Genomic DNA, 12,167 nt, shown 5'->3' with positions numbered 1-12,167 from the left:
AAATATTTTTATCGGATTCCTCGCAAAATTTCACATAATACATATCATACAATTCGTATTGTCGACACGTAAGTTCCAGATATGATTTTTGAAAAAAAAAGCTGAGTTTTTCTACGCGCCACGCGCAAAAACGAGAAAAATCAACTTTTTTCAGTGATGTTTGGGTAGCAAAAGATGCACCTTTCAATTGCGAAAATTTTGATACATAATCATATATAGGAAATTTCTGTTCACCTATAGATTCTAAATAGTCCACCGCCACCTTTGATTATACATTCCAATATCACTTCAGTGCACTTTTGCAGTTATAGTGGAAATAAACCTTTTTTCGGTACACGAAGCCTTTAGACCAATCACCACTTTTGCAAAACAACATTTTCAGAGCAATCAACAAGAGCTAACTAAATGTTATTTGAGCTATTTATTACTTTGAAATAGTCAAAAACACTTTAAATATACTTTAATTTAAGGTAAAAATGCTAACAGTCTATTTCAGCTCAACGACTTAAAAAAGGAAACGTTTTACTTACGTCATGTGATTATCGGAAGTGCTATTTTTGCGAGGAATTTGTATAATCGAGTCAATACAAACATATAGGACTTCTAACAAATAAGTTTTTAATTATTTCTTCAATTTATTAACCCACAATTCCAAAACTCTTATTAAGATCATTTATACCTGAATAAACGTTCACATTTTACCCGTGAGAATCCTTGAGTGAAATCAGTATCGGTTGATGCAATCTGCAGATAATAATAATAATAATTAATAAATATTCACCACATCAGCTCATAACATCCAACCTTTCTCATCCAAACTGATCCCGGTTACAGTTTCAAGCCACTCGTAGTACGAACCGTACCGGGTGTACACGGCCGGAGTGTTCGTTCCGCACGATCGCCCAATCGACTTGTGCCCGATCAGGAACGGAACCTGCTTGCCCGAGCGCACGACGATCGCCTGCAGCGGTGCGCTGTGTTGATCCTAAATAATATTTCGTTAGCGATCTTGAGTTTTTATTAGATTTTGATCTTACCGTGCAATTTTTAAGGTTGGCATTTCTTGCGCAGAAACAGCACAGAAGAACTCCGAATCGCAACTTCCGGTTTGGGTTGTAGTACTCGTGACACTTTTCGGACGAAACTGTCTGCAAATCCACCCTGTCCAGCTGGTTGCCGATAAGTCCGATCAGTTGCACCGATTTGTTGCCCTTGATGTGTGGCTTGAGTACGCAGGCTGGTTTGACGGTGTTGATCGCGGTCCTTGGGTCACGATCGAGGAACGCGACCGCCATGTTGTGGTAGTCAAATTGGGTCTTGTAGCGATAGTGCAGGGTAAAGTTGGAGATGCGAAGATCGGTGCTTCCACCGTAAGCATTTCGGAAGCGAACCGTGTCTGGAGCATTGCTGAAACGTGATTGATAGGTAAGCTGGGAATATTCTAGTGATTTGATAATTACCCATTTCGATTGAAGCAGTGAGCTCCTAGAACCACAACATTTTTGCCGATGTAGGAACCACCGCAAACCGGTTCGATCTTTCCGTTTGCTAGCTTCTGACCAATTTGTACCTAAGTCAACAGTTAACGGTCATACGCGGGCCATTAATCATCGTAATAAAATGTACATTACCACGTGCGATCCTTCGGCCGGGCTGAGCGTCTTGCAGATTCCTGTGGTCAATGTAAGTGCGTTGCGATGGTCAATTAACTTTGAACTTGTAACACATTCTCTCGTAATAAATACCCTCGTCAACGATCGTCACCACAGCTACAGCTGCCGCGGCCAACAGCGTCCAGATCCTCGTCGTCATCGTGTTATTTATTGATCGATGCGCCCCGGGCTGAGCCTGGCTCGTGCCGATGTTCTCCTCGGACTGAGCGAGCTCGCGAGGGTCGGGGGAAGATGCGATGTTATACGCGACGCCAAAACTCGTTTTGTGTCGCCTTTTTGTTTTGTTTGGTGGTTTGTTCTTGTTCGCTGTCTCTCTCTCTCTCAACACTCTCGTGACTCGTTGATCATCTTGCTTTGACCACGGGCCCGCGGGTATCAATAGGACACACAATGGGACTCATTGATAGCAGGGCGTAACGGATTCGATCTGACGGGTACCGTTGGAGGGCGTGGGATTGTCACTGCAGGGTGCCATTTTGAGCGCGTTCAAAGAATCTCCCGAGAACGGTTGTTCTGTCGTGTACTCGTGTTTTTCAAGTGGCCGTTTTGCTTCAGTCATTCGCGCATTCCAACCGTTTTGTGGCGACTTGAACCATTCCGGAGCAGTTGAGCATCGGCAAACCGGTAGACCGGCCGGCTTTTCTGGTTACCGCGTGGAGGTTCACGATACACACCTCCGTACCGGCGCTTATCTATTCCACGGAAGAGTGATAGAGTGTCATCTTATCAGTGCGAGGTTAATTGAGTTGAAGTACCGAGTCAACCGCCGTGTGTTAGAAGTGTTTTGTCTGTCGAATTAATTAGATGTGAAAATGGGGCAAACAAGCTACCTGCTGTTGTTGGTGTACACAATTGTAGTGTTGATTTGTTCTACTGAATCCTTTGGATTACCAAATACTACCATACCAAGCAGTTACGATGTAACGCTTACGGTAGATTTAGATCGATATCGATTCTTCGGCAGTGTTAAGATCGCGATCGATGTTCTTGAGGCAACCAATAGTGTAACCCTGAACGTGAAGGATCTGAACATTTCCAATGTAGCTCTGACTGATTCGGCGGGAAATAATCAAGAACTAGTAGATTCCGTGAATCAGTACGACTCAGAGGAGGTAACGTTCAACTTCAACTCTTATCTGAGTGCAGGGAGCAATTATCATATGGCAATTCAATTTGCCGGTGCCATCGCCGACGATCTCAAAGGACTGTATCGCAGCTCGTACTACAGCGGTTCGGAGGAAAGGTTGGTTGCACACTAATTGAACGCGGTTGATGTGAGGTTAATGGGCTTTTATTTTTAGATTTGTTGCAACGACGTTCAACGCGGCGGCCTATGCGCGCAAAATTTTTCCTTGCTACGACGAGCCCCACCTGAAGGCCACGTTTAGGCTTCAAATTTACCACAAACCACAATTTCACGCACTTTCAAACATGCACATTGAGAGGAAAATCGACCCGTAAGTGGAATTATCCGCCCATGATTCTTACTTCCCTAATCGTTTCAATACCCTCAGTTCCACCCAGGACAACCTGTCTCTGACAGTCTTCGCCGAATCTCCCCCGATGTCGACGTATCTGTTTGCCTTTGTCGTGTCGGACTTTAGCCGCCTGGAAGGGGGCGACAAGATCAGTGCGTACGCGCAGCCCAGCGTTATCAACTCGACCGAGTACGCGCTGGGATTTACGCGGGACGCCATTGGGCACCTGAGTCGCGCTTTTCAGCGACCCTATCAGCTCGCGAAGCTGGACATTGTGGCGGTGGATGATTTTCTGATGGGAGCGATGGAAAACTGGGGCCTCATTACGTACAAGTGAGTTTTCATGGAGACGCACGGTAGTTGAAAGATTCTAATTTAATTTCCCTCTAGAACATCTCGGATCGTGTATCGGAAGGGTCTGGATCGAACTGAAAAGCTACAGTCCGTCACCAAGATTGTGTTTCACGAGCTGATTCATCAATGGTTTGGCAATGAGGTTACCTGTGCGTGGTGGTCGTACGTTTGGTTGAACGAAGGATTTACAACATTTCTCGAAAGTTACATTCTAAGCCAGATGTACCCGGAGTGGAATCTGATGGATCAGTTTTTGGTCAACGAGATGCATCCCGTCATGGAGAGAGACGTTCTGCCGGACACACGTGCGATGACTAAGGAGATCAACAGTCCGGCGGAAATTGCTGGCATTTATGACTTTGTTGTGTATCCTAAGGCAGCTTCAGTTATTCGAATGTTCCATTCGTTGGTGGGTGCGACGGCGTTTGATCAATTTTTGGTCGACTATTTGAATGATCGAAGTTACAATTCTTCCACGGAAGACGACATGATTCGCGTCCTGCAGAGAACGGTTGATCGGCACAACGTCGAGTTGCCACCGATTGAGGACATTGTTAAAAGTTGGACTCACAATCCGTCGTATCCGATTGTAACAATTACCAGGGATAATGCAGACTTTGCAAGTGTTACAGCCGAACCAGGAAAAACATTCTACATTCCTCTGAACTGGATATCGAAGAGTAGCAAATCTGGCCGCGATTGGATGACAAATAAAGAGGCTAGCAAAACAATTGCTTTTAAAAATGTAAAATCTGACGAATGGATTCTCGCCAATCCCCACCAGTATGGATACTACAGAGTTAACTATGACAGAAAGAATTGGGATCTTCTGACTGCTACAATGCATGCAGATCACCGGCAGATTCCTCTGCTTAGCCGGGCACAACTATTGGACGACGCGTTAGCTTTAGTTAAAGACGACGCTCTGAAGATCGATGTCTTGTTGGATCTCTTGAATTACCTTCCCAAAGAAAACGATTTTGTCCCACTAAAAGCAGGCTTCAAAGTGGTCCGGTACTTGCATCGAACTCTGCGTGGAAATGATCTCTACGTGAACTACCACAACCACCTTGTCAAACTTCTCGGACAAGTGTACGATCGTATGCTGCTCAACACGGCCGGGGACCACGTGTCCAAGTTGTACCAAACAGAGGTGCGGAAGATTGCTTGCGAGCTGGGTGTTCCGAGATGTTTGCAGGACGCGATAGGAATGTTCGAAGGATTCGAGCTTATTGATCCGGACCTGCGAGCGGCCGTGATTTGTGGTGCGATGAAGGGGACTGAGAATTACAACGTTTGGACCACGACGGTGCGAAGGATGGTGTACATTGTGAGGAACTTTGAAGAGAAGCGAATCAATGCGGAGGAGTTTGAGGATATTTTGTACGGATTTGGATGTTCGGTGAGCGAGGAAAGATTGGAGAGTTATTTGCTTCTTTCGATGTCTACTACTGACACTTTGGAGCAGGGTGATCGGATCAAAATGTTCAATTACATTGCGAACAGTGGAGTCAACGGAACCAACATGGCTCTGAATCGGCTTAACACTGATTTTAATACAATTAAAAGGAGATACGGATCGACGACGGAAATTGTCAGTAACTTAAAGTATGCGATCAGCACACCAACTCAACTACAAGCTTTTAAAGTTTTCATGGAGAAAACCACGGATCCCACGCTTCAACCGATAGTGCAAGGAATTTACGACGTTGCAAGCAAAAACATTCGTTGGACTGAAGACAATTTGCCAAGCATTGACAAGTGGCTTTCTGGCGCTGCGAACGCCGCTCCTGTTATCTCCAAGATTCTGCTTCTGCTAGTAGCATTTACTACCGTTTTACGTTACTTGCATTAAACCCCCGCCATAATCAGTTAGTTCAAGTGCCTGCACGTGTTGCTTGTGTTCATTGATCCGAAAAACCACTTGGGATGCACTTGTTGGTCGTGAGACAGAGGCGATAAAAACCATAAAACTTTCCGTATAATGAGAAGAATTAATTAATTTGCGCTTTAAAAGCATTCCCGGTTGCAACGGGTGGGCAAATTGAGGGTAGTTTGTTACTTTCTAGATATCCTTAATGTTTTTTTCTTCTAAATATGCGATATAACGTCTATTTATGGTGTCTCGTCACTGTCCGCATAGTGTAGAATTACCCCATTCGGAAAAGTGTCATTAGCATAATAAATTAATTGCAACTTTTTTTACCCCATTTCCCGCCAATTAAAACCACCGATCGATACTTTCACCACATTAACCGCGACTATTTTCATTAGCTTTATTATTTCCACAAAATTGAGCCAGCCGTCACGGTTGGTACCGTTCCAGCGCTGCCCGCACCAACGGGACGTTTCGCTCCTTCCAGTGAATTTGCTCGTCCAGTTTACCGCTGAGGTTTGCCTCCAGGTCGGGAGCGATGCGCAGAACTTTCGCCAGCATCAGCAACCTGTCGGCACTAGTTCGGTCCACAATTTTCTCCGCCAGCTTGCAAATTAGCCGCTCGACGGCCCTCGTGTTGGAGAAGCTTGAAATTTATAAATTAGTAATCAATTCACATATTTCCGATAAAGAATACTTACAAATCATCCATTTGATTCCTTCTTTCAGTCAAAAATCCAATTACGGCATTCATTCCGGCAGCACTGTCCTCTGCGGCGGCTCCCATGAATCTGTACAGCTCATTAGTTCCAACCTGCTCGGCAACGTACTCCATAACTTGCTCCAAAAGCACTCGATCTCGTACACAAGCCAACGAATTGATCAGGTAGGATCGCGCCTGCGAATCTTCTTCCATCTCCAGCGCTTCCTGGAACAACTCGACTTCCAGTTCACGGGCAGTCCTCAGCGCATTACAGTACCAGCGCTGCTCCGTTTCCGATCGGATTACCAGCCTGTGCGTTCGTTGATCCAGGATGTTCGTCTTCTTAGCAGCGGCATATTCCGTACACTTTTGCTGACCAACTCGGCAGCTCAAGTCCACCGCGATAAGGCGAGCATCGTGATCGTTCGTGTTCTCCCCGACGCGTTCCTTCATTCCGTAAGACTCGAACAGCTTCGTCGATAGTTGAATGATGTATTGATGCAGCAGGTTTAGGGCGTCGTTATCCGTGGCGAGCATTTTATCCAGTTCGAGTATGCTGCGATAGGCAGATTTCCACGGAAGGAAGTCAGTGCTGTTTCGTAGGTGATCCAAGATTTTGAAACTCATCTCGTGGTCCAGCATACCGGCGTTGGCGAGATTCATCGAGTCATCAATCAGCTGACCTCGGGTGGCGGAATCAAGGGTTTCAGGCGAAGATTCAAGAGTTTCAACCAAACTATTCCATGTTGCTTTATCATAATTGACGCGGTAATACCCCAACTGACCGGGATTCAGGATGAAGACATCGTTTTCCTCAATGGGAATCTTCCGTGTCATTGCAGAAGTTCCTTGCGGAATCCAAAACAACGGTTTATCGCCGTATGCGCCTTCACTGCTGTTGGTGTACACAAAGATTGGGATCCACCAGGTTTGGTTGTTCTCGGGAGGGCTCGGAGTGTGGTAGAAACGCTTCTGGGTAAATTTGAACTCGTTGGAATCTGCTACCCGTTCTACCGTCACCACTGGAGCTCCCGGCTGATTGGTCCAGCTTTCCATGACTGTAGCGATGGTCAATGAAGTTGGTAGTGATTGATGCTCCGTGGTTGCGTTCTGTAGGCTATTGTACAAATCGGACGGTTCTACGACGGAGTTTTGACTGAAAATTTAGCAAAGGTGTTTAAATCAAGATCTATTTAAGGGGTTTGGAATGCATACTTTTTCTTGATATAATGTCTCAATCCCTTGACAAAGGTTTGCTCTCCAAGCACGTATAACATCATACGCAGGACGCTACCCGCTGTAAAGTAAGTTTATGTTAATACTTATACATTTTGAAAATCAATTCAAAACTCACACTTTGCATATGCAATACTATCGAAAAGCCGGCCAATCTCGGGCACAGTCTCCACGTAATGCGTCATCGGTCTCACCGTAATGCTGGAATCTTTTTGCAACGCTTCCTGCAAAGCCACCACCGTGAATCGATCCTTAATCAGTAAATGTGGATGGGTACGATCGGCCAGGTAGTATTCGTACAAGGTGGCAAATCCCTCGTTAAGCCACAGGTATGACCACCACTTGGGTGCAAGCAAGTTTCCAAAGAACTGATGTGCGAACTCATGAGCAATCACAATGACCACGTCCCTTTTGGCACTTTCCGAAGACGCTGCGCCGACCAGTAGGTACGATTCCAGGTATGTGACCAGACCCCAGTTCTCCATGGCCCCTTCCGAATAGTCAGTGTTACGAATCGCGACGTTGTCGATTTTATCGAGCTCGTACGGGTGGTCAAAGTAGGACTGCAGTTCATCGATCAACTTTACCGCGGCGTCTACCGAGTAGTTCAGCTGATCTGCTTGCGATGGACGGGCCAGCGATTGTACGGTTATTCTCTTGGTAGAATTTGCGTAATCTCGCTTGACTGCATAGTCCGACACCAGAAAAGCTAGAAGATAGGTTTGCATCTTGGGGCTTCGCTTGAACTTTACCAACTTTTTCTTGTCGGATCTGGAAAAGGACAACGTTATTCAATGTTTTACCGAGAAATATTCAACTCACAGCATAGTAACACTAGCGATGCCGGCGTTCGCCCTAGCGTGATAGTCATTCCCACACGTAATTCGAACATCGAATGTGGTTTTGATGCCAGGTTCGTCGTAACAAGGAAACGCTGACCTCGCGTCGCAAGCCTGGAACTGGGTCAGGCCGGCATATTTGACGACATTTTCGTCGGTGGTGTACGACGTACGGTAGAATCCCTTCTGATCCGTTCGGTTGATACTGTTGACAAAGTCGATTTCCAACACAACACTGCTGCCATTTTTCAACTCACTCGCTACGTGGACAATTAGGAAATCCTTTTCGATTTCGGTATCATACTTAATCACAGGGATATTCAATAGGTCACTGTTTTTCAACTCCACATTCACTAGAGTACTCCGCGAACTATGCAGCACAATTTGTTTGGTGTCCTGCAGAATATCGATGTAAATCTTCACAGTTCCATTGTAATCCAGATCTCCCTCGTGGATATTTGTATCAATGAACAAATCGTAATGAGTCGGCTTTGTAGTGTTGGGTAATCGATAACTCTCGAATCCCTCACATACTGTTACCCAAAGCAAAAGTCCAATATAGAATGATTTGAAATACATTTCTAATAGAACTAATCGCCATCCAGGCAAATCTCAAACTGACCTATAGTTTGTAGCTTTCACACTATTTTATAGTTTTGTTTGCTTTCTCTCTTTTGAAGAAGTGTTTCAAGTTTCTTTTCCTTATCTATTGAGCTAGGCCACGCTCCCACGCAGTTCAACCCGTTTCTGAGAATTTATCACCTTATTATGGGCACGTGAAAAAAGCAAATAAAGAAAAAAAAAAACTCTCCTAGAATAACGGAAAAAGAACAATCGATTTTATTGATAAATCAAATTTCATCTGTACTACGGCAGGTCCACTTGGGCGGGATTCTTCAGCATGCTCGAAACGATGGCCGCGTTCCGTTGGATCCAGCTTTGATTCGCGCGTAGCTTAGCCTGAACCGCGAGCAGTTGAGTGGGTGTTTCCCGTTCGACGAGGGCGATTAGCTTGTTTGCAGCCGCAGGCTCGACCACGTAATCTGCTAAGGTCTGCAACAGTTTGGGCAAGGTGCGATTTGATAGATTTCTGTGAAAAAAATAGATTTTAGTTCTATAATATTGGTCAAATTATGAAACTCACATTTTGGACAAATATTCAGGACCGCTGAGCATTTCCATGACAGTGTTCAATCCCACGTTGGAATTCTTGAACATATTTTGAATAATTTGAAGTTTCTCAATTTCTTTGAAGTCATTGGAATTGAGTGAAACTAGTAAGTCGTTGATCACAGTCTTGTCCTCAGCGCAGGTAATCGCGTCAATCATAATGCTACGAGTTCTCTGATCATGCATACTTCTCAAGTTTTCTACCATAGTTGCGTATTCTCCATAGTTAATCCTTCGCAATTCATTGCACATCATTTGTTGGTCAGATTTGGAGTTAATCACGAAAGAAGATCTCTTTCTCATAGTTTCAATCCGCTTGGAGGCTGCCTCTCGGCATTGTTGATTATTGTTGCAAGCCCATCGCAAAGCTATCATGCGTGCATCATGAGCATCAGCGGACTCTCCCTTGACAGAATCATAGCCATACTCAAAGAGCAGCTTTTCTGCTAGTTGTGCAACATAGTTCTCAAGATCTTGCAGCGCTTCTTCATCATGTCGCAACATTCGGTGCAAGTACTCAAAATTGGAGGCGGCAGTCGCCCACGGGATGAATTCTGTCTCTTCTTGGAGGTAATCAATCACTTTGAAGGCAGTTCCATAGTCTAGCTTTCCAGCATGCGCCAGTTGCATCGAGTCGTCGATAAGCCTGGATCTTGATAGTCTGGGAATCGAGTCGGTGTTTTCGTACAGGTCGTAGATAAGGTTCGTCCAGGTTTGGGGATCGTAATTTATACGGTAATACCCGGTACTTTCGGGATCAAACATTATCTGTTCACCGACGATTTCATAACTCACTCCGGACACCCCCGGGGGCATCCAGAAGATGCCAGCACCACTCGACGTGGAGTACGTGATGGGAATCCACCAAGTCTGAGAGGGCGCGGTTTCTTGTGGATCAGTAAAGAATCGCTCCTGTGTGAAGAGGTACTCGTTGGTAGTGCCCACGCGGGTCACTGTCACAAGAGGAGCACCGGGCTGGTTGGACCACGAGCTGAACATCTCGTGCATCGTAAGGCTGAGCGGAAGTCTAGCGTCTTCTACGACTGCTTGCTGCAGGCTGTCGAAGAGGTCCTGGTCTTCGACCACTCCGTTGTCTTTGCTGTGTTGAAAAAGAAAGCTTAGTAATTGTTCGAAATTGAGATTATACCGTTACTGACTTTTGCTGAATGTAATATCTAAGTCCTTTCTGGAACGTCGTTTCAGTAAAGACGTAGTTGAACATGTGCAGGACACTGGCAGCTGAAATATTGAATGCTTAATAACTACTATTTTCTGATTTGTATAAAAAAGCTTACATTTGGAATAAGCGATCCCATCGAATAGTCTCTTAACTTCATTTCGATCCTCAACGTAGTGCGTCATTGCTCGGATAGTGGGATCTCCATCGTTTCGCAACGCGGCCTCACGCACTCCTCCGAATCGTGAGCGCATGTTGGTTTCCGGATGACTCTGTATAGGAACAAGATTTGTGAAAACTCTTCAAACACAAACATCCGAATACCTACGATGTCGGCCAGATAAAACTGATACAAATTGGCAAATCCCTCGTTGAGCCAAACAAACGACCACCACTTGGGGGCCAGCAGGTTTCCGAAGAACTGGTGCACGTACTCGTGAGCGATGATCGACACAATTCCCACTTTGTCACTGTCCGGTTGCGTTTCCGGATCGAACAGAATAGCCGATTCCCGATACGTCACCAGCCCCCAGTTTTCCATGGCTCCGGCCCAAAAGTGGTCATCATTGACGGCCACGTTGTCCATCTTGGACATGGCGTAGCTCTGGCCAAAGTATTCCTCCATCGTGCGCAGGAATTTCACCGAGGCATCGACCGAGTACGACAGCAGGTGAGCCGCGGTGGGACGAGCCAGCGTCGAGACGGCAATCTGGTGCGGTTCTTTGCTGATCTGACGCTCGGTGATGAAATCCGACACGAGGAAGGCCACTATGTATGACTGCATCCGGGGGGTGGTTTGGAAGGTGGTCACTTTCTTGCCACCAGGACTATTAAAATACACGAATGTTAATGATTTTTCACTTATTGAAGGAAGTTACGCACAGAATCTGTACTCCGAGTGCTGGAGAGTTGGCTTTGGCGTTGTAATCCAGTCCGCAGGCAATCTTGATGTTGTAAGTCGTTTTAATGCTCGGTTCATCGTAGCACGGGAATGCGGTTCGGGCATCGCATGGCTCAAATTGGGTTACCCCGAGATATCTACAAAAGTGTCCGGTATACTAGTACAAAATTGTAGATTTGAACTTTACTTTAAGTACCTGGTTTCTCCTTCCTCGGTTTCGTACGAAGAAACGTAGAACCCAGCTTTATCATCACGATCCAAACTGTTACTAAAGTCAATATCCAAAACGTAGTACGTCCCAGCCACCAACACGTTGCTGGTTGTAATGACCAAAAACTCCTTCTCCGCATCCAACTCAAAACCTTCAACCGGAACCGGAAGCTGGTTGCTGGACAACTCTAATCGATGAATAACGTTGCGCAAACTGTGCAGGACAATCTGGTTCGTATCCTCCAGGATCGTAATACTGATGCGCACATTACCGGAGTACTCCATCACCCCAAGGTGCACATCCGTGTCCAGATACAAATCATAGTGCGTCGGAACGGTCGTGTTGGGCAGCCTCAGTGAAGTCAACTCCCTCCGATTGCGTTCTGCCGGTGGCAACGCTAGGCAAACGTTGACGAGGAGCGCGAGTAGCGCAATAAGCTTGTACATTTCACTTGGTTCGGAATCACACTGATTGTGAGGGAAAACCCGCTCGGTTGTTCAGTTTTGTAGGTTATCGTACACAGACTTATCTTACCTTTGACTGTTATTC

At 45.7% G+C, this 12,167-nt stretch overlaps 3 protein-coding genes across 3 annotated transcripts; 1 reads left to right on the top strand and 2 right to left on the bottom strand.

Annotated features, from left to right (window-relative positions):
- Positions 1-1,955, bottom strand: LOC6032056 (serine protease snake). The gene is made up of 6 exons (XM_038249366.1): positions 1,746-1,955; positions 1,632-1,672; positions 1,461-1,570; positions 1,038-1,407; positions 805-985; positions 1-744 (listed from the first exon to the last, which is right to left on the bottom strand). Exons 1-6 carry the CDS (start codon positions 1,810-1,812, stop codon positions 725-727), a joined length of 789 nt encoding a protein of 262 aa, XP_038105294.1. The 5' UTR covers positions 1,813-1,955; the 3' UTR covers positions 1-724.
- A 28-nt stretch (positions 1,956-1,983) lies between these two features.
- On the top strand, positions 1,984-5,380 carry LOC6032055 (aminopeptidase N). The gene is made up of 4 exons (XM_001842669.2): positions 1,984-2,916; positions 2,975-3,130; positions 3,188-3,484; positions 3,542-5,380. The coding sequence occupies exons 1-4, from the start codon at positions 2,486-2,488 to the stop codon at positions 5,358-5,360; spliced, it is 2,703 nt and encodes a 900-aa protein (XP_001842721.2). The 5' UTR covers positions 1,984-2,485; the 3' UTR covers positions 5,361-5,380.
- A 361-nt stretch (positions 5,381-5,741) lies between these two features.
- Positions 5,742-12,128, bottom strand: LOC6032053. Its single transcript, XM_001842667.2, has 12 exons — positions 11,604-12,128; positions 11,389-11,544; positions 10,835-11,333; positions 10,625-10,778; positions 10,487-10,568; positions 9,304-10,428; positions 9,028-9,249; positions 8,143-8,769; positions 7,439-8,091; positions 7,300-7,381; positions 6,083-7,240; positions 5,742-6,027 (listed from the first exon to the last, which is right to left on the bottom strand). The coding sequence occupies exons 1-12, from the start codon at positions 12,062-12,064 to the stop codon at positions 5,811-5,813; spliced, it is 5,436 nt and encodes a 1,811-aa protein (XP_001842719.2). The 5' UTR covers positions 12,065-12,128; the 3' UTR covers positions 5,742-5,810.
- Between the last annotated feature and the right edge of the window lie 39 nt (positions 12,129-12,167).

The sequence above is a fragment of the Culex quinquefasciatus genome, chromosome 1, assembly GCF_015732765.1.
Source record: "Culex quinquefasciatus strain JHB chromosome 1, VPISU_Cqui_1.0_pri_paternal, whole genome shotgun sequence".
NCBI classification, from domain to species: domain Eukaryota; kingdom Metazoa; phylum Arthropoda; class Insecta; order Diptera; family Culicidae; genus Culex; species Culex quinquefasciatus.
The sequence above is the reverse complement of the archived record's forward strand: the minus strand, read 5'-3'. Positions and strand labels throughout refer to the sequence as shown.